Source organism: Myotis yumanensis, unplaced genomic scaffold (assembly GCF_028538775.1).
Source record: "Myotis yumanensis isolate MYYU_CA2020_CCGP unplaced genomic scaffold, mMyoYum1.0.hap1 SCAF_1, whole genome shotgun sequence".
In the NCBI taxonomy this organism is placed as follows: domain Eukaryota; kingdom Metazoa; phylum Chordata; class Mammalia; order Chiroptera; family Vespertilionidae; genus Myotis; species Myotis yumanensis.
The window spans coordinates 240204318-240222114 of NW_027223752.1; the positions used below are offsets into that span (position 1 = coordinate 240204318).

General features: G+C 54.9%; 1 protein-coding gene across 1 annotated transcript; it reads left to right on the top strand.

Annotated features, from left to right (window-relative positions):
- Nucleotides 1-6840: 6840 nt before the first annotated feature.
- Nucleotides 6841-8657, top strand: TMEM271 (transmembrane protein 271). Its single transcript, XM_070411394.1, has one exon. The coding sequence runs from the start codon at nt 6851-6853 to the stop codon at nt 7940-7942; it is 1092 nt and encodes a 363-aa protein (XP_070267495.1). The 5' UTR covers nt 6841-6850; the 3' UTR covers nt 7943-8657.
- Nucleotides 8658-17797: the final 9140 nt, after the last annotated feature.

Genomic DNA, 17797 nt, shown 5'->3' on the forward strand with positions numbered 1-17797 from the left:
CACCCCTACCAGGGCCTGGGCTGTGGAAGCTGCAACCGAGGTACGTGTCCTTGACCGGAATTGAACCCGGGACCCTTCAGTCCGCAGGCCGACACTCTAACCACTGAGCCACCAGCCAGGACTTAAGTCCCCACAATCTATCCGTGGTTGGGCCGCCCTTGGACACTCGCATGAGCGATGGGCCAGGTCAGCCTCTGGGCATTGGGCATTGACTGCCTGGTCTCAGCCGCCACACCGGCCACGCAGAGGGCACGCCCGGCCCACGATGGCCAGTGAGGGCTGGCTGAGCTGGCTGTGGTCTCAGCCCTGTCTTCTCGTCCCTCTGCTGAGCTGTCTGAGGGGAGGCCCCGGCTCCATCCTGCCGTGGAGCCCTGAGGCCAGCACCAGCACCGGGTGTGCGCAGAACTGCATGGTGCTGCAGCCTCGCAGGGGCAGCTGGGGTGCCCAGGCGGCGGCCCTGGTGCGGCTGCGGGGAGCGGGCCTGGCACCCGGCGCTCACCCTGCGGGCGGGTCCTGCTCAGAGCAGCCAGGACAGTAGAAGGAATGAGCTCTACGTGCCTTAAACGTAAGGAAGTGTATTGTGTCACACCCCCGGCTCAGAGGTGGGGTGGCCAGCGGGACACGGTGGTTCCTGTGGCTCTGGGGCCCCCTGCGGATTGCAGCGGCAGCCAGGGTTGCAAACCCCAGGTGTGGACTGGCTTAGCGGGGCCCCCAGGCAGCCACAGCGTCCAGAGGAGCCCTGCTCAGAGCAGGGAGGGACCCTCAGGGCCTCGACTTCAGGGAGAAGCAACCCATAGCGGGCTTCGCGCACTGGGCTGCTTGTAGCTGAGCCCGTGCAGCACTGACGGTGAGGCTGCAAATCCTGGAACGTGTGCCCTCTGGGCCTCGGCAGGAAATGTGTGCTACCCTCTGGCTGAGGTCCATCGGAGCCCAGGGCTCGGCCACCGGACCAGAATGCGATCTGGACACGGTCCTGTCTGCATCCCGCGGTGTCTGCGGGCACAGGCTCTGTGCTGTGCTGCGGGGGCCACGGGGACGGGTTCACTGTGGCTTTGGGTCCAATTCTCAGCCAGGCAGGGAGGTGGGCATGTCCGCAGCCTGGGACTTGCTGTGGGAAGTGGGAGAAAGAGACTAAACCCCTTAGAAAACAGGGAAAAGGGGTCACTCGGGTTCCTGAGGACAGGAACTCTGCAGGGATGACTGCAGACCCGAGGACCCGGAGGAACATTTAAAGCCTGGTGACTGAACACGTGGGAAGGGTCCATCTCGGGAGGAGCTGTAGCTGCAGGTGGCGTGGCTTCATGGCCTGGGGCTGGGATGGAATGCGCTGCCCAGTAGGATGGCAGAGGCAGCGGCTGACTGACCTCTTCGGAGAGGACCAAGCTCCGCCCTCTGTGCCCCACAGTTGACCTCAGTGACCCGCCTGTGGCTCTGGCTTATGGGACACAGGAGGGAGTGTCACTCTCAGCAGCCCTGGGGTGGGTCCACCCTTAGCCCTGACCCCTCTTCCCTGAAAGTGTCCCTTCTCCAAGGGTCATCCCCCAGCTGGGGCCCTGGACAGAGAGAACAGACCACAGCTGCTATGCCACCAGGAAAGGGGAGTGAGGGTTAGCTTGGTGTTTGTTAGCCAGAGAGCTGCGTTAATCCTGCTCTCCAGTGTGTGAGACGTTATCACCATTGGTCCATGCATGGTCCCGCTGGTATCTTATTTTATCCACCCGTCATATTGACTTATCTACCCACCATCCATCCACCATCCCCCCACCCACCCACCTACCCATCTATCCATCATCCATCCATCCACCCACCATCCATCCATCCATCCATTCACCATCCAGCCATCCATCCAACACCCACCCACCCACCCACCCACCCATCCACCATCTGTCCTCCCAGATCCTGTCTTCAAGTTGGACTAACCTTCCAGTACCTGCCATCCCATAGCACCTTAAAAAGTTGTGGGGGAGTGCGGGAGACTGTGCATAACAGCACTGGCATGGAAGTGCACCAGGAACGCGCAAGGCCATGGACCTGGGGCTTCAGCAGGGCTGTGGCCAGCACAAGATTGCTCCTGTGTGACTGCGATGGCCCCAGTGGGGGGCGTGCAGGAGGCAGCCAATCAGGCTCGAGGTGATTTCCTGACCCGATAATCCTGACATTGTTTACTACACTTTACTGACCTTTATTCTATCTGCTCTGCCTGCACGCAGCCCTCCTACAGGTCATCCGGAACCTGCCATGCAGGTTGCGGCAGGGGTATAATAAAAAGTGAATTTTGCTTTTATGAATTCAAGTTCAAACTAAGGGATTTAATTTGCTCACTAAGCAATGTTTATAGCATTAAATGATTATATAAAAAGAAATGTCTCAAACCAGAACTAGAAAAAGAGCAAACTAAAGCCAAAGTAAGCAGAGAAAAAGGGCATAACAAAGAAGAGTGGAAGTCAATGAAATAGAAAACAAAAAATAAAGAAATGATAAAACTAAACACTATTTTTAATGATCAAACATATTAACCTGCAGCCAAATAGATTTTTAAAAAAATATATTTTATTGATTTTTTCACAGAAAGGAAGGGAGAGAGATAGTTAGAAACATCGATGTGAGAGAAACATCGACCAGCTGCCTCCTGCACATCTCCTATTGGGGACGTGCCCGCAAGCAAGGTACATGCCCTCGACCAGAATCGAACCTGGGACCCTTCAGTCTGCAGGCCGACGCTCTATCCACTGAGCCAAACAGGTTAGGGCCAAATTGATTTTTAAAAGCACACCACACAGCCTTGGCCCATCTTCTCAGTGGTTAGAGCATTGGCCCATGGACCAAAGGATCATAGGTTTGATTCCCATCAAGGGTACGTACCGTGGTTGCAGGTTCCCCAACCCCAGTAGGGGTGCAGGCAACCAATCGATGTGTCTCTCTCACATTGATGTTTCTCTCTCCTCTTTCTCTCTCCCTCCTTCTCTCTAGAAATCAATGGAAGAAATATCCCCCAGTGAGGATTAAAACAAAAATTTTAAAAAACACCACACAAATGAGCAATATCAGAAATGAAAGAGGGAATTTCACTACAGACCCTAGAGCAGCGGTGGGCAAACTTTTTGACTCGAGGGCCACGATGGGTTCTTAAACCGGACCGGAGGGCCGGAACAAAAGCATGGATAGAGTGTTTGTGTGAACTAATATAAATTCAAAGTAAACATCATTACATAAAAGGGTACGGTCTTTTTTTTTTTTTTAGTTTTATTGATTTCAAACGGGCCAGATCCGGCTCGCGGGCCGTAGTTTGCCCACGGCTGGTCTAGAGACATAAAAGAATAAAAAATTTAAAACATTTTATTCTTTCAGCTTTACTGAGATATTTTTCATACAATTAAAGTAACAGCTTATAGAGGAATAATGTAGACAACTCCATGCCAACAAATCTAAAAATGTGATGGAGAAGTTCCTCAAAAGATACTAACGCTCCTTCCAGAAAAAAAAAATATCCCTATACATGTTCTTAAAATTAAGTTTGTGAAAATCATCCCATAAAGAAAACTTCAACCGCAGATGGCTTCACAGGTGAACTCTGCCAAATCCTTAAGGAAAAAACAATGCCAGCTCTACAAGTGCTTAGAGAAGGTAAAGCACGAGGGGTGCCTGGCCGGCTGGCACGGCTCAGCGGTGGAGTGCGGACCTATGAGCCACGAGGTCAGGGCACAGGCCCGGGTTGTGGGCTCGATCCCAGTGTGGGGCGTGCGGGAGGCAGCCGGTCCACGATTCTCTCTCATCATGGATGTTTCTATCTCTCCCTCTCCTTTCCTCTCTCAAATCAATAAAAAAAAATGTATATTTTAAAAAATGAGGGAGCCCTTCCCCCTCATTTTTCAAAGTTAGCACCCCAGACTCTGACAGGAGATGACAACAGTACAGCAGAGAATGCGATAAATCAGCGGTTCTCAACCTGTGGGTCGAGACCCCTTTGGGGGTTGAACGACCCTTTCACAGGGGTCGTCTAAGACCATCAGAAAACACATACATAATTACACATTGTTTTTGTGATTAATCACTATGCTTTAATGATGTTCAATTTGTAACAATGAAATTGGGGCCACCACAACATGAGGAACTGTATTAAAGGGTCGTGGCATTAGGAAGGTTGAGAACCACTGTTCTAAATAATACCTCTCACTAACACAGACACAGTCCTCAAGGAGGTAACAGCACACTGAACCTCCCCCCCCCCCCCCCCCCCCCCCCCGCCTATGGAAAGGGTAGGCCATCAGGACTGCACCCGTCTGTCCGCCCTTACTCATCTGAGCGAGAATGGGCTCATCACTGTGTGGGAATGTCGTTCCCTCTTCCAGCTCACTGTGCACCCCATGGCACCTGGCCAGCCCCGGGTGTCTGTGCTGGGCGGGGTGGGGTGGGGGGGCCCTTCTGCTGCTAATGGCCATGAATCAGCTGCGGGGGGCCTCCTGGCTTTGGGGGAGCAGATCCCGCGGATCGGCTGTCACTCCTCAGTGTGGGTAACGCTTGACCCTGCTCTGTGTTCCTGTGGGAGAAGAACTTGTCCTCTTCCTGGTAACAGGCATCAGAGGCTGTTGGCCTGGCAATGACCAAGTGGGACTTGTCTCAGGAGTGAAGGTTGGCTTAACACGGACACTCAATGAACGTCACTCACCACAGTAACAGGCTGAAAAGGAAAAACATACAATAACCGCAACAGATACAACAACAAAATAATTTTGCCCGGCTGGCGTGGCTCAGCGGTTGAGCTCCGACCCACGAAGCAAGAGGTCACGGCTGGATTCCCTCTGGGCACACCAGGGTTTGCACCCGCGATCTCCAGTGGGAGGCGTGCAGGAGGCAGCTGATCAATGATTCTCATCATTGATGTTTCTGGCTCTCTCTCCTTCTCCCTTTTCCTCTGAAATCAATAAAAAGATATTTTTAAAAAGAGTGTACTTAAAAAAAAAAAGCAAGCCACGCAAAGCACCCATTGGTCCGAAGGACTCAGGCACCGACCAGTTACTCCTCCGGAGTCCATGCGGAGATCTCACACGGGGAAGGCAGGAGCGGGTGAGGGCGGCCAAGGGAGCCCCTGCAGACAGAACAGCACAGGACGCGGGCACCAGGCGGCGCGCGGCTGGTGAGGGGAGGGACAGGGAGGTGGTCCGGGCACAAGTGTCAGGGGAGGAGGGGTTCCGGGCGCCAGGGAGAGAGGGGCCAGATCCGGAGAAATGCTGCTGCCCAGCCCAGCGTGGCCTCGCTCCGCCCGCGGGTTCACTGCGCCCGAAGCCAACGGGTCCGGCCGCAGCGCAGCGCGGGATGGAGAGGCGGCTCCATCCTGCTCCACGGAGCTGGCTGCGAACCTTGTCGCCCTGGAAACCAAAACGGTCTTTGGGAGGCAGCTCCTAGTCGCTCCGCTCACGCGCAGGGGCGCACGGCTGATACCCTGGCCTTTCCAACTGTCCACCTTGTGCGCAGGGGGCTCAGGATCCCGCGGCCCCGGGAAGTCACCCCTCGGGCGGCGGGCGCTCTAAGGCCCGCAGTCCCCGCTGAAAACACAGCGGAGCCCGCTCCTTCCCGTGGCGGATGTGTCGGTGGGAGGCGAGCGCGGGGTCCGCGAGCTGCTGGGCCACTGCTCACCCGGCACCGAGGGGGTCCCCACCGCAGCCCTCGCACGTGGGAGGCAGGATGAAGGCGTGTGCTCAGAGCCCCCGCACACGCCCCTCGCCGCAGCTGGCCCGCCTCCTCCGATCGGCGCAAAGCTATTTACGCTGCGATTAGCCCGCGGGTGAGTCATGGCTCCCGGCCTCCAACTGCAGCTCGGGGACCGCGCCGGCCCAGCCGCCGCCCGAGGTTCCTCCGAAGGCCGTCCGGAGGCGCCCCCTCCCAGACCTCTTTCAGGAGGAGCATGGAGCGCCCTGAGGGCGCGGGGACCACCTCGCACCCCCGCCTCCTCTCACCCACGGGCATCTCCAGCCAGCCCACCCCAGTCGCTCTCGGGCCGGGGACCGCCTTCTAATGAATTAACTCACAGCCACCCGCGTCCGGGGGCTCCTGCCTCACTCGGGAGACGGGCTCATCGAGGTTCTGCCTGAGGCCTCACCTCCACTCACACCCCATCACCCCCCGCCCCCCCGCATCCAGACTCCCGCTCATCCCCCTGGCCCCTGGCCCCCTTCCCCGGCCCCCTCTCCCCCCCACCTCCTGCACTCACGCCCCCAGCCCCGGCCCCCCTCCCCCGTGCCGCCGCCCCTGCCGGCTTCCTCGGGGTCGTGGCGCTGCAAGCCAGTGGCCGTGCAGAGCGGCGAGCCTCGTAGCCTGGGGAGCGCAGACGCAGCTGCTCGGGAGGTGGGAGGTGGGAGGTGCGGGGGGTGGGGCCTGGGGGCCTCCGTGGAGCCCGGGGCTGGAGGGTGGCCTTGCCTAAGCGGCCGAGGGCGCCCGCACCCGGAGGAAGGTGGGGAGACGCGCGGGGGCCCTCTCCTCTGGGAGCTGGCCGAGGGGCGTCCGAGGGGCGGCGGGGGCCGGGGGCGTGGGAGGGCGGCGCCTGGGCCGGGCGCGGGGCCGCGGGCCGGGTGCGAGGAGCGCAGCGCCCTGGGCGGGGCGCCGCGGGCTGGGGAGGGGGCGCGCTCCCTGCGGGTCTCCGCGCCGCCTCGGTTCCCGGCGCGGGGCCGCGGCGGCGGGAGGCAGAGGATGCGGGCTCCGGCGGCGGCGGCGGCGGTGCGGGCCCGGGAGGACGCGGGAGGATGAGGGGGAGGCCGGCGGTCCGGCCGCGCGGCGCCGGGAGGAGGCGCAGGCGGCGGGGGCGGCGGCGGGCGGCGGCGGGCGCGCGGGGTGCGGGCCGGCTCGGGCGCGGAGGATGAAGTGGAGCGTCCGCGGGGCCTGCGCCGCGCTCTCCGCCTGCCTCCTGCTCGCCTGCGCGCTCAGCGCCGCCGCCGTCGGCCTCAAGTGCTTCTCGCTGGGCTCCGAGCTCCGCGGGGAGCCGTTCCGCCTCGGGGCGGCCGCCGGTGCCTTCTACTCGGGGCTGCTGCTGGCCGCCGGCCTCTCGCTGCTCGGCGCCGCCCTGCTCTGCTGCGGGCCGCGGGCCGCGCCTCTCGCGGGGCCGGGCCCGGGGCTCGGGGTCCCCGCCGCCCCGGCCGGCGCTCCGGAGACCGCGCCGGGCGCGCCGGGGGCCGCGGCCGAGCCGGCGGGGCCGGGGACCAGCCAGAACCTGCTCCTGCTCGGCGCCCTCGTCTTCATGCTCGGGGTCCTGAGCGCCTTCGCGGGCGCCGTGATCGACGGCGACGCCGTGTCCCTCGTGGAGCGCAAGTACTCCCACTACTGCCTGCCCCCGCGCGCGCCCGCCTCGGCCCCGGCCCCCGGCCCCGCGGCCCCCGCCCCCGGCCCGGCCCCCGGCGCGCCGCGCGCCCGCGCCACGCCCGCCAAGTGCCGGCAGCTGAAGGACTACCAGCGCGGCCTGGTGCTCTCCACCGTCTTCAACGCGCTCGAGTGCCTGCTGGGCCTGCTCAGCCTGCTGCTGGCCAAGACCTACCGCGCGGCACGGGCCCGGCGCGGGCGGCGCGGGCGGCGGGGAGGCCGGGCCCCGGCGCGGCCCCGCGGCGGCTCGGGGCTCCGTGCGCCGCCGCCCGCTTCCTGGGTGCGGCGAGGCCGGCGGGGCCGGCGGCTGCAGCATCGCCCGAGCCAGGCTTCCATCCTGGCCCCGGAGGAGTCGGACTTGGCCGCCCCCGGGGACTGCGCGGGCTTCTCGGCGCACCACGCCGTCTCCTACATCGACGTGGGCGTCGTCCGCGCGGCGGACGAGGCGGGGGTGGAGGTGTGCTGCGGCGGGCACCCGTCCGTGGAGCTGCCGGGGTACGCGCCCTCGGACCCTGACCTCGACGTCTCCTACCCCTACTGCTGCCGGCCGCCCCGAGAGACGGCGCGTCCCTGGGAGCTACGACGCGCCTGCTGAACCCCGATCCCGGACGGACTCGCGGGGCGCCTCCCCAGCCACCACCGCCGCGAGGGGCGCGGGGCCGGCGGGCCGATCCGAGTGTCGCCTCCCCCGGGCTGTGGCCGGCGCCTCCCTCCGAGTCCCCCCGCCGCGAGCCCGGCCTCCAGTGTTACCGTCTCTGTGTCTGGGAGGTTCCTCTTCGTGTCTGTCCGTATCCGGATTCCATTTTCAAGTTTACAATAAACGTTTGGGGTCAACTCGCCCCACCGCACTTCTCTTTGGCAAGTCCCTTCCCTGGGCGAGGCTTCCAGGTCCCGGGTGCGAGCTCGCGGGGGGCGGAAGACCCCCCTCGGAGCGGACAGAAGGACAACTTCGGGAACGAAAGACAGGACGCACCGCCGCCGGCAACACTTTGTACACGGATGTGCCTGCTTTTGTCGAAACTTTCTTACTGTAAAGCTCCATAAATGGTGACGATGTTTGGTAAATTAATTGCAATTTAAAATTGGTGAGTTCCTTTATTAAATTAATTGCTATGTCATTGGAGTTAGAAGATGTCTACGCACAGGTCAGTTTGGGGGGCAGTGGCTGAGTTTACCAGACGTCAATCCCGCAGCGCTCTCTACTCCGGGTGGACTAACCCCGCCTCTTTCTGAAGCGAACGTCTCTTGTGCACCAGGCCCCAAACAGCTCTCTTTTTGGAAACTGGTGATGAGGTTTCTACTGCAAAGCTGAGCTTATTTTTGGTTAATGCATATGAATTTCCAATTCTATTTTGGAAAACCACAGGCCTAGTTTTTCTGGCAAAGGTTATTTTCCTGTGGATGAATTCATTAATTGGTCATTTGAACATTATGCCATTTTATTTAACATATACCCCTTCGCTGTGATGTGAAGGCCATAGTTTTAAATCATTAGATTGCATGTTTACACAGTGTGAAGCGCATTCCACATGGTGGTGTGGTCCGTGTCCATCCGGCCTGGTGGGTCTCAGAAAAGGGGAGTCCGGCCAGAGCCGAGGTGTCAGGCAGATGTGCGCTGACTCTGAACTTGCTCAGAGGAGAGCCCCACCCCGACGGAAGGGTTTGACCTCCTGCAAAAGAGGTGAGGACATCCCAGAGCGAAGGTCACCTCTGCCAGAGAAAAGTACAAGAAATGTGTCACATATTCATGTTTGGGGTCCCCGTCATTGTGAAAGAGCACCCAGGTTTGGGGATGGAGGTGCTTCCCAAGTGCAGGCTGTAGGGTGAGACCTGTCATCAGCTCCCCGGTGCCCCGCCCTAAGCCCGAGATCCCCTGGACCCTGGCCACCGAGGCTCAGGCCAGGCCGGGCTGCCCAGCTGCAGCAGACACTATTAGGGAGGCGTGGAGGCCTGTCACCAGCCAGCGGGATGGGCCCAGCAGCCTGACCTCAGTGACTGTGAAACATCCGACCAAAGGGGCAGCGAGCCAGTGTCCTCTGCGAAACATGGTGCCGCCTGAAGAAGAGAGTCCTTCACGTCCAGGCTACTCGGTTCTCACCCACAGGCCACTTCAGATGCTTGTCCAGATTAGCCCTCTGGACGCAGCCAGGCTGAGGCCATGGCCCGAGCAGTGCCCGCGCCGGTCCTACAGCCTGACGCCTCTCCGTCCCCACACCAGCAGCCCCCTGGCCATCAACCTAAGGCAGCAAATGTGATAGTGGCAGCAAAAGTGACTCTAAAAACACTTCTCTATCTGCCCAAGTCCAACCAATCAGGCCCTGCCAGCAGTTCCCACTTCCGGAGCTGGGCCCACGCCTGCGGGGTCAGCTCAGCTGCAGTGGAGGTGGCCGGTTGGTGTGACAGAGGACATCAACCTCAGACCCTTGTTCCCTGAGGTGCTTCGTTCTACACCGTTTGTGCAGTTTGCATGTTGGATGCCTTCTCCATCAAAACCAGGGGCCTCCCTGCAGTTGCAGACTTTCTAGAGCTGGACCGGGCAGCGCCAGCGCAGGGCCAGCAGCGCCTTCTGCGTGGGCATCTGGCCAGGCCGCAGGGAGCGCCTGGGTCACATAGAAGTGAACTTCAGGCAACAAAAAACCAGGTGACACTTTTCAAGATGCAAATGTTTCTAACTTCACGAATACTCGTAGCCCCACGCAAGACAATGATGTGGGACACGGTTTTATTTTTTAAAGTTTATACAGGAAATGAAACCCCAAATATCCCCAAGCTGAAGTTGTTCTAAGGCCAACCTCAGGGAACAAGCCGGGTCGGAAGCTTTGAGCCTCCTGTACTGGGGACCAGCTTCCTGGCGTGGGCTCCAGGCCCCCACGCCCCCACGGCCACGCCCACAGCTACGCCCCTCCCCTGCACACTGTCCACACTCACCTGCTTTCTGAAAGTGTCAGTTGTTTGGAATTGACCCTTCAGAAGACAAGTTGATTCTCGGACCTTCCTCAGAGTGGGTCTGCCTCGTGGCCCGTGGAGGCCGCCCCAGGAACGTAGGGTCACAACGAAACACCAAGATTAAACACATCTTAGAGTTTTTACATGGCTTGATGCTGAGTGTATAAGTAGTGGTTTTATTTTTTGTTAGTTTTTGTTTTCGTGAATACTCATCAGAGGATACTTTTCCATTGGTTTTTAGAGAGAGTGGAAGAGAGAGAGAAAGACAGAGAAACACATCGATTGGTTGCCTCCTGCACGCGCCCCGACCGGGGCCTGCACGGGGAGGAGCCGGCCACTGAGGTACATGCCCTTGACCAGAATCGAACCCGGACCCTTTGGTCCGCTGGCCGATGCTCTATCCACAGAGCCAAACCGGCTAGGGCTATAAGTTGCTTTTTTAAACATAAAGGTTGTTTGCCTTTAAGAGAATAATTTAATTAAGGTAACACATGATGTGGTCACCACACAAGCCAGGCTCTGAAGACAGGTGGACAGCCGCGCCCGGCCTCAGGCTCCTGGGCTGCCACGTGTTCCTTCGTCAGAGCAGCTCTGCCCTGCCGCACAAATCCGAACCGCACAACTACGTTTTGACTGGAATGCAATTGAACAATCCGTTAAGTTAGACATCAGTCAGATGGTGTTTGTGTGAAGATGGAGCTGCTGGTGATTAAATGTTTTATTTAGTGCCATGACCCAGCACACTCCAATATGCACACAGACACAGTACATACACTCCTCAAGTGCACACACATGCATACAGGAGCACACACGGGCATACACATGAGCCCCCATGCGTGTGTATGCACACAAGAGCACACATGCACATGGGAGTGCATGCAACTGTAAAACCAAACAGTGCACACACATTTTTCATTAATTTTTAGAGAGAATGGAAGGGAGAGAGGAGGAGGAGGAGGAGGAGAGAGAGAGAGAAAGGAAAAGAGAGAGAGAGAGAGAGACAAAAGGGAAACATCAATGTGAGAGACACATTGATTGGTTGACTCCTGCATGCATCTGGAACAGGGCCAGGGATCGAACCCGTAACCTAGGAATCGAACCCGAGACCCTTCAGTCCACAGGCCGACGATCTATCCACTGAGCTAGACCAGCCGGGGCCATTTTAAATTTTAACAGTTTAAAATGTTATTGCCCATGTTTGGTCCACATTTCTCTCTTAGTTCTTATTTATTTATTTAAATAAATCTTTATTGTTGAAAATATTACATATGTCCCCTCTCCCCCTATTGCCCCCTCCCCCCACCCTCCACCCCCAAGCCTTCACCACCCACTGTGTGTCCTTGGGTTATGCATTATGCATACAAGTTCATTGGGTGATCTCTTCACCCCCCACCCTCCCCTGCCTTAGTTTTAAAAAAGCACTTTATTGTTGAAAGTATTACCCATGTTCCCTTTCCCCCCATTGACCTCTCCCAGCCCACCCCGGCCCCCCACCCAGGCCTTCACCACCCTAGTGTCTGTGTTCCTGGGTTATGCATATACGCATACAAGTTCATTGGTTGATCTCTTCCCACCCACCCACCCTCCATAGATCCAAAGACAGAAGCACCGAACGGACTGTCAAATCTTAGTTCTAAATCTAGAAAATGTTACGGGAGCAGTTTGGCTACCACCTCAGAGTGGTTGTGGGTTGTTTCCAGGGAGGTTTTTCTGTTGTTGCTAATTCTCACCCGAGGATATTTTCCCATCGATTTTTAGAGAGAGTGGAAGGGAGGTATAAAGACACAGAGAGAAACGTTGATGGGAAAGAGACACATCGACTGGCTGCCCCCCACATGCGCCCCGACCAGGGGTTGGGGATCGAGCCTGCAACCACGGTAGGTGCCCTTGATGGGAATTAACCTTCAACCCCTCAGTCCTCGGGCCGACGCACTGTCCATGGAGCCACGCCGGCTGGGCCCAGGGAGGGTCTGTGGCCCCATCACCCCGGGCGTGTCTGCCATGGGCCTCACAGGTGCTCTGCACGCTTCCCAGCTTCGCACGATGGTGCCATCTGCACCTCGTCTGGTGCACCAACATTATGTTTTGGGGGTTATTTATTATTTAAATATATTTTTATTGATTTTTACAGAGGAAGGGTGAGGGATAGTTATAAACCTCAATGAGAAAGCTGCCTTCTGTACGTCCCTTACTGGGGATCGAGCCTGCAACCAAGGTATATGCCCTTGATCAGAATCGAACCTGGGATCCTTCAGCCCGTGAGCCGACAGGACACTCTATCCACTAGCCAAACTAGTTAGGGATGTTTGGGGATTGATTTGAGGAGGCCACCTCCCTCAGCACCCCTCACTTGTCTCCTGTTGGCTGCTGTGCGATGGTACCTCACTGTTCCCACCTGCCTTCCCAGTTACTGGGGGAGGTTTGTGCTGTTAGCAGTGTCATCTGCACCCGGTTCTCTGACTTTAAAAAACAACGGCTTGTTGTTTACTTACTGATTTCTCAGAGCCCCTGACACATATTCTGTCTGGGCACCCCTTTGGGGTTTGCAAATACCTTATCCCAGGGTTTTTTAAATCTGTTTGTGTATTTTGTCAAAAAGTAAATCACATTAATCTTTTATTGCTTGTCTTCCCTTTTCTTGCTTAAGAAATCCTCCCTACCCCAATCTTTTATGTTTCCTTTTCTTGTAAAAGTCTTACAGTTTTGCTGTCATATCCACCTGGGAATTTATCTTTGTTTATAATGTGAGGTGAGGTCTCATTTTTTATCTTTTGTTATATGTGTGTGTGTGTGTTCACCTATCTATCTATACACATCCGTCATCTATCCATGAACCACCATCCATCATCTACCCTTTATCTATCCATCTCCGTTATCAGTTTTCCTTTATTGTGTGGACAGCTACTTTCTCTAGCACCCCTTCTTTGATCACAGTAAGCCAACGATTTCAGTGCTTTATGAAGCCTATTAATATTAAGCTGTTTGTAACATATCTCACATAATGATATTCTATATTTACACAATTTTTCTTCTTTGTTCTTTTTTTTCTGTTGATCCACGTATCCCACATCTTACTTCACCCAAGTGTTGGCCTTGGCCCTTTCCATCTGCGTTTCTGGTAAGACTGCCGCGAGCTGCGCAGAACCGCACAGGATGCAGACTGGCCTGGCTTTGGGGGTTTGCTCGTTAATTGGGGTAGAATGCCATCTTGACAAACTTGAGTCCTTCCATCTCTGGGTAGATCTCTCTCTTCACTTATTTAGGTATTCTTTTATGTTTTCAATAAAGTTTAATACTTTTCTCTGTAAACACCTTGCTTGGCTTTTGTTAGATTTTCCCAAGATGCGTTTTTGTTTTTGTGGCCATTGTAAATGTTGTCTTTTTAGAAACTACATTTCCTATGTGTCTGTTGCTGGTCTAAAGACTATTGCTGACCTGGTATAGTGACCTTGTGCCCAGCAACACGCCCAACCTTTCTTTACGGTCCCAGGAACTTGTCTGTTTCCGATGTCATTGATCAGCGATGGCTCTGTGTCTGGCTTCCTGATCCCCTGCCTGCGTTCTGGGCGCACGTTCTTGCTGAGCCCTCCAACACGACCGGACTGGGGGTGGGGACGACAGCCCTCCTCTTCTGTCTTCAGACATGGGGGCTGCCCCTCTGCACACACGAGAAGCTTCCTTCTTTGGCCAGCTTGCTAATAATTTTCTGTTGTTTCCGTAAGTGGGCATCCAATTCTAACGTGAAAATTAATACAGGGAACCTCAAATTGCAGCTAGAGTGGGGAAGGCCGAGAGGAAGCCCCACTTTGTCAATGGCCCCAGGTGCAGCTTTTTTTCCGGCCCAGCAATAGGCCCAGCCAATGAAAACGCTGCAGCTCAGCCAATGAGAAGCCGTGGCCACCTGACCTCCTCCTTGGCGGAATGAACCTGACTTTTTCTCTTGCTAAGACTGTCCGGCACCTGCCCGTCCTGTCCCTGGAGGTGTGTCTACCTGTGGGGTGAGCTGCAGCCCAGTCCATGGACCATTCACAGCCCACGTGTCCCCACATTGAATCAGTTGGATTTTGTTCTTAGCACTGTCAGTGTCTTTTCCCCGTTAATTACTATGATCATTTGTTTTCTGTGTAAGTTACACTAATACATATTTTGATGTAAATCAAACCAATACTGCATCTGATTGAAAAGTCAGTGATGGTTTGTTTCCCCCTCCGACTCTGTATTTCCACCACTTCCTTTGCTAATATCCATTTTTTTTTTTTTTTTGGAAAAATGGTTGCATTGCTATTCTGTTATTTCCATTTTGGACAGGATTACTGGTTTCTTACACTCACAGGTTGACACACAACCTTCTCTCCCCACCTTCCCAAAAAGTGTTGGCAATAAAAGAGTCAGTATTCTTCTTTGTTAAGATCATGGACATTGCTCACAGGTGAGGCATATGGGTCTGTGACTGCATGCTTGTTTCTAGGAATCCGTACCCAAGCCATCCCTAACTTTTGACAGAGATGAGAACAGCATGCTGTCCTGATTCAGACGTGCCCACTAACCCAGAACTTCTCTTCCTGTGGCCTCCCTCCGGACACGGCTCTGTGCAGTCACCACCAGGGACCTGCCTGCAGCTGCACATGGCGTCCGGGGCTCTGTGAGTGGCACGTGGGGCTGAATTCCTGCCGAGAGATGCTGGTCACGTGTTTGTAGCAGCTTTATTCGTAATTGCCAAAACTTGGGAGCAAACAAGATGTCGCTCACTAGATTCTTTCACTGTGTCCACCCAGACAATGGAATAGTATTCAGCACTCAAAGGAAATGAGCTATCAAGCCATGAAAAGACGTGGAGGAACCTTAAATGCATGTTACCAAGGGAAAGAACCCAATATGAAAGACTACACATGGTGGGATTCCAGATATGTGACATTCGGGGAAAAGAAAAACTATAGGGTATCCCCCCAAAATGTATACACACACTTTGAACAGTTATAAAGGCAGTGTTTATTAAAAGACTTTTCATTTTCAGTTGGATGTAAGGGAGGAAGGGACATGGGCCAGACCACCAGCTACCAGTGATGCAGACTCTGCTGCACAGAACCCCACAGCAGACACTTCACGGATGCTGTGGGGACATACAGAGCACGCCGGGTGGCCAGGGCCAGTTAGAGTGTGGCAATCTTTATCCAAGTGTTCAAGGCCAAGATGCTCCACACAGGCACAGGCACAGCAATCTCACGGTGCCCTGGGCGGGTGTGCCCTTCTATAACCCAGACGACTGCTGCCACTATTTGGCGGAAAGCCTCTTTTGTCTAAATAGTATTAAAGTATGTTACCGAGGCTACTGAGGCTGTGAGCTTAGATGCAGCTGCGATGAGAGGCTGTGGGTCTAGAGCAGTGGTTCTCAATCTTCTGGCCCTTTAAATACAGTTCCTCATGTTGTGACCCAACTTTAAAATTATGTTCGTTGCTACTTCATAACTGTAATGTTGCTACTGTTATGAATTGTAATTCAAATATCTGATATGCTCTAGAGGCAGCGTGACCGGCTGCTCAGATAATGGCTGTGGGGACACAGGCTGCTGCTGCGTTCTGGGAATGATGTATTGTTACCCAGCCGGTGTGCCGCTACCTGCTCTATGGGACTTTATTTTGGAGAACTGCTTTGTCTAATGCAGCGGTTCTCAACCTGTGGGTCGCGACCCCTTTGGGGGTCGAACGACCCTTTCACAGGGGTCGCTTAAGACCATCGGAAAACACATATATAATTACATACTGTTTTTGTGATTAATCACTGTGCTTTAATTATGTTCAATTTCTAACAATGAAATTGGGGGTCACCGCAACATAAGGAACTGTATTATAGGGTTGTGGCATTAGGAAGGTTGAGAACCACTGGTCTAATGGCTCCTTGTTAGCAATGGCTACATGGCCACTGGCTCCTACAATAAAGACTCTCTTACATATTCACGACTTGTCATACACAGCTTTCTACCACCCGGTGCCCCAGAAGGTCCAGCCTCAGGCAGAGGGGCTTGGACCTGACAGTTGGCATAGTAGGGCAGGATCAGGACCTACCTGGACCAGTTGGCAGGATGGAGCGTGAGTGCTTTCAACAATAGTACGGCGAGCAGGGTTCAAGTAGGACTTGCTCTGACAATTGGCACTGTGAGCAGGATGTAGGAATAAGTACTCCAATGTGCCGCGCCAGCACAGCCAGTGTGATCCTGAGTGGGGGGGTGAAAGGATTGAGAAAAGACAGACAAGAGAATGAAAGCTGGGTCTCGGTGGGATGCTGCTCCCTGAAGAGGAGACAGTGCCAGCGCCCACAAGCCGTGTCTTTATTTCATAGCAGATGCCACGAGGCAAAGTAGGGGCGTGATCACGTTGTTTACAGCATTCTCGTGAGTTCCAACCCTACTCAACAACATGCACCCGAACTCTAGCAGAAGGCACGTGGGGCCACGTGTTCGGACCATAGGTTCAAGCTCACAGCCACAGCCGTTGGCTATGATTGTGCTGGGAGGGCCCTGCCCTCCAGCTGGGACTCGCACGTGGCAATGAGAGGACCCTGTCCTTTCGTTAGTCCGAGGCTTGGACCTGGCCAAGACACTGCAGCCGCGCCCCACACTCCAAGAATTAGACCTTGCTCTCACAGATGCAAAGTTCAGAAGTCCACACCCACGAATCCTCTTTGAAAAAGATTCAAAAATAGAGGAAAGAAAATAATAGTCAGCAGTGTGGCAAGGCCTGGGGGAGAGCTCTGAGCCACGTACCACAGAATTAGAACTGACCAGTGTGTGAGTACAGCACAAAATCCATGTGTCATAAATTGTGGTAATAATTATAAAAGAATGTGTAAGTGGGGGAAGAAGAAAGGGTGTGTGATAATTCTGTCATGTTTCATAGCAAGGAGTCCAGGGATATGGAATAAAATAGGGAAGAGTAGTTAATTTTTAAAATGAACATTTAAAAATATTTTTTCTTAAATTTTTAGGAATCTTTTATGAACTAATACTTCCTGTAAGAAGGAACAGTTATCCAAAGTTCAGCACTTTCTCTTTTTCTGTTAAATTCAGAAAAATTGCATTAAATGCTCTGGATTAAAAATAGCAATAGCCAAAACCGGTTTGGCTCAGTGGATAGAGCGTCGGCCTGTGGACTGAAAGGTCCCAGGTTCGATTCCGGTCAAGGGCATGTACCTGGGTTGCGGGCACATCCCCAGTGGGAGATGTGTAGGAGGCAGCTGATCGATGTCTCTCTCTCATCGATGTTTCTAACTCTCTATCTCTCTCCCTTCCTCTCTGTAAAAAATCAATAAAATATATTTAAAAAAAAAAATAGCAATAGAGTGGAGCCTGCCGGACGAATGCCCGAGACAGTTCCCTGAGTGTCCGTGATTGCTGCTCTGGGCAGTGATAGTTAAAAATACTTTCTTGCCCTCATCGGTTTGGCTCAGTGGACAGAATGTTGGCCCATGGACTGAAGGGCCCCAAGTTTGATTCCAGCCAAGGGCATG

Bases quoted from the DNA above. Each gene is read 5' to 3' on its own strand.
- TMEM271 (XM_070411394.1), top strand. From the start codon at position 6,851: ATGAAGTGGAGCGTCCGCGGGGCCTGCGCCGCGCTCTCCGCCTGCCTC.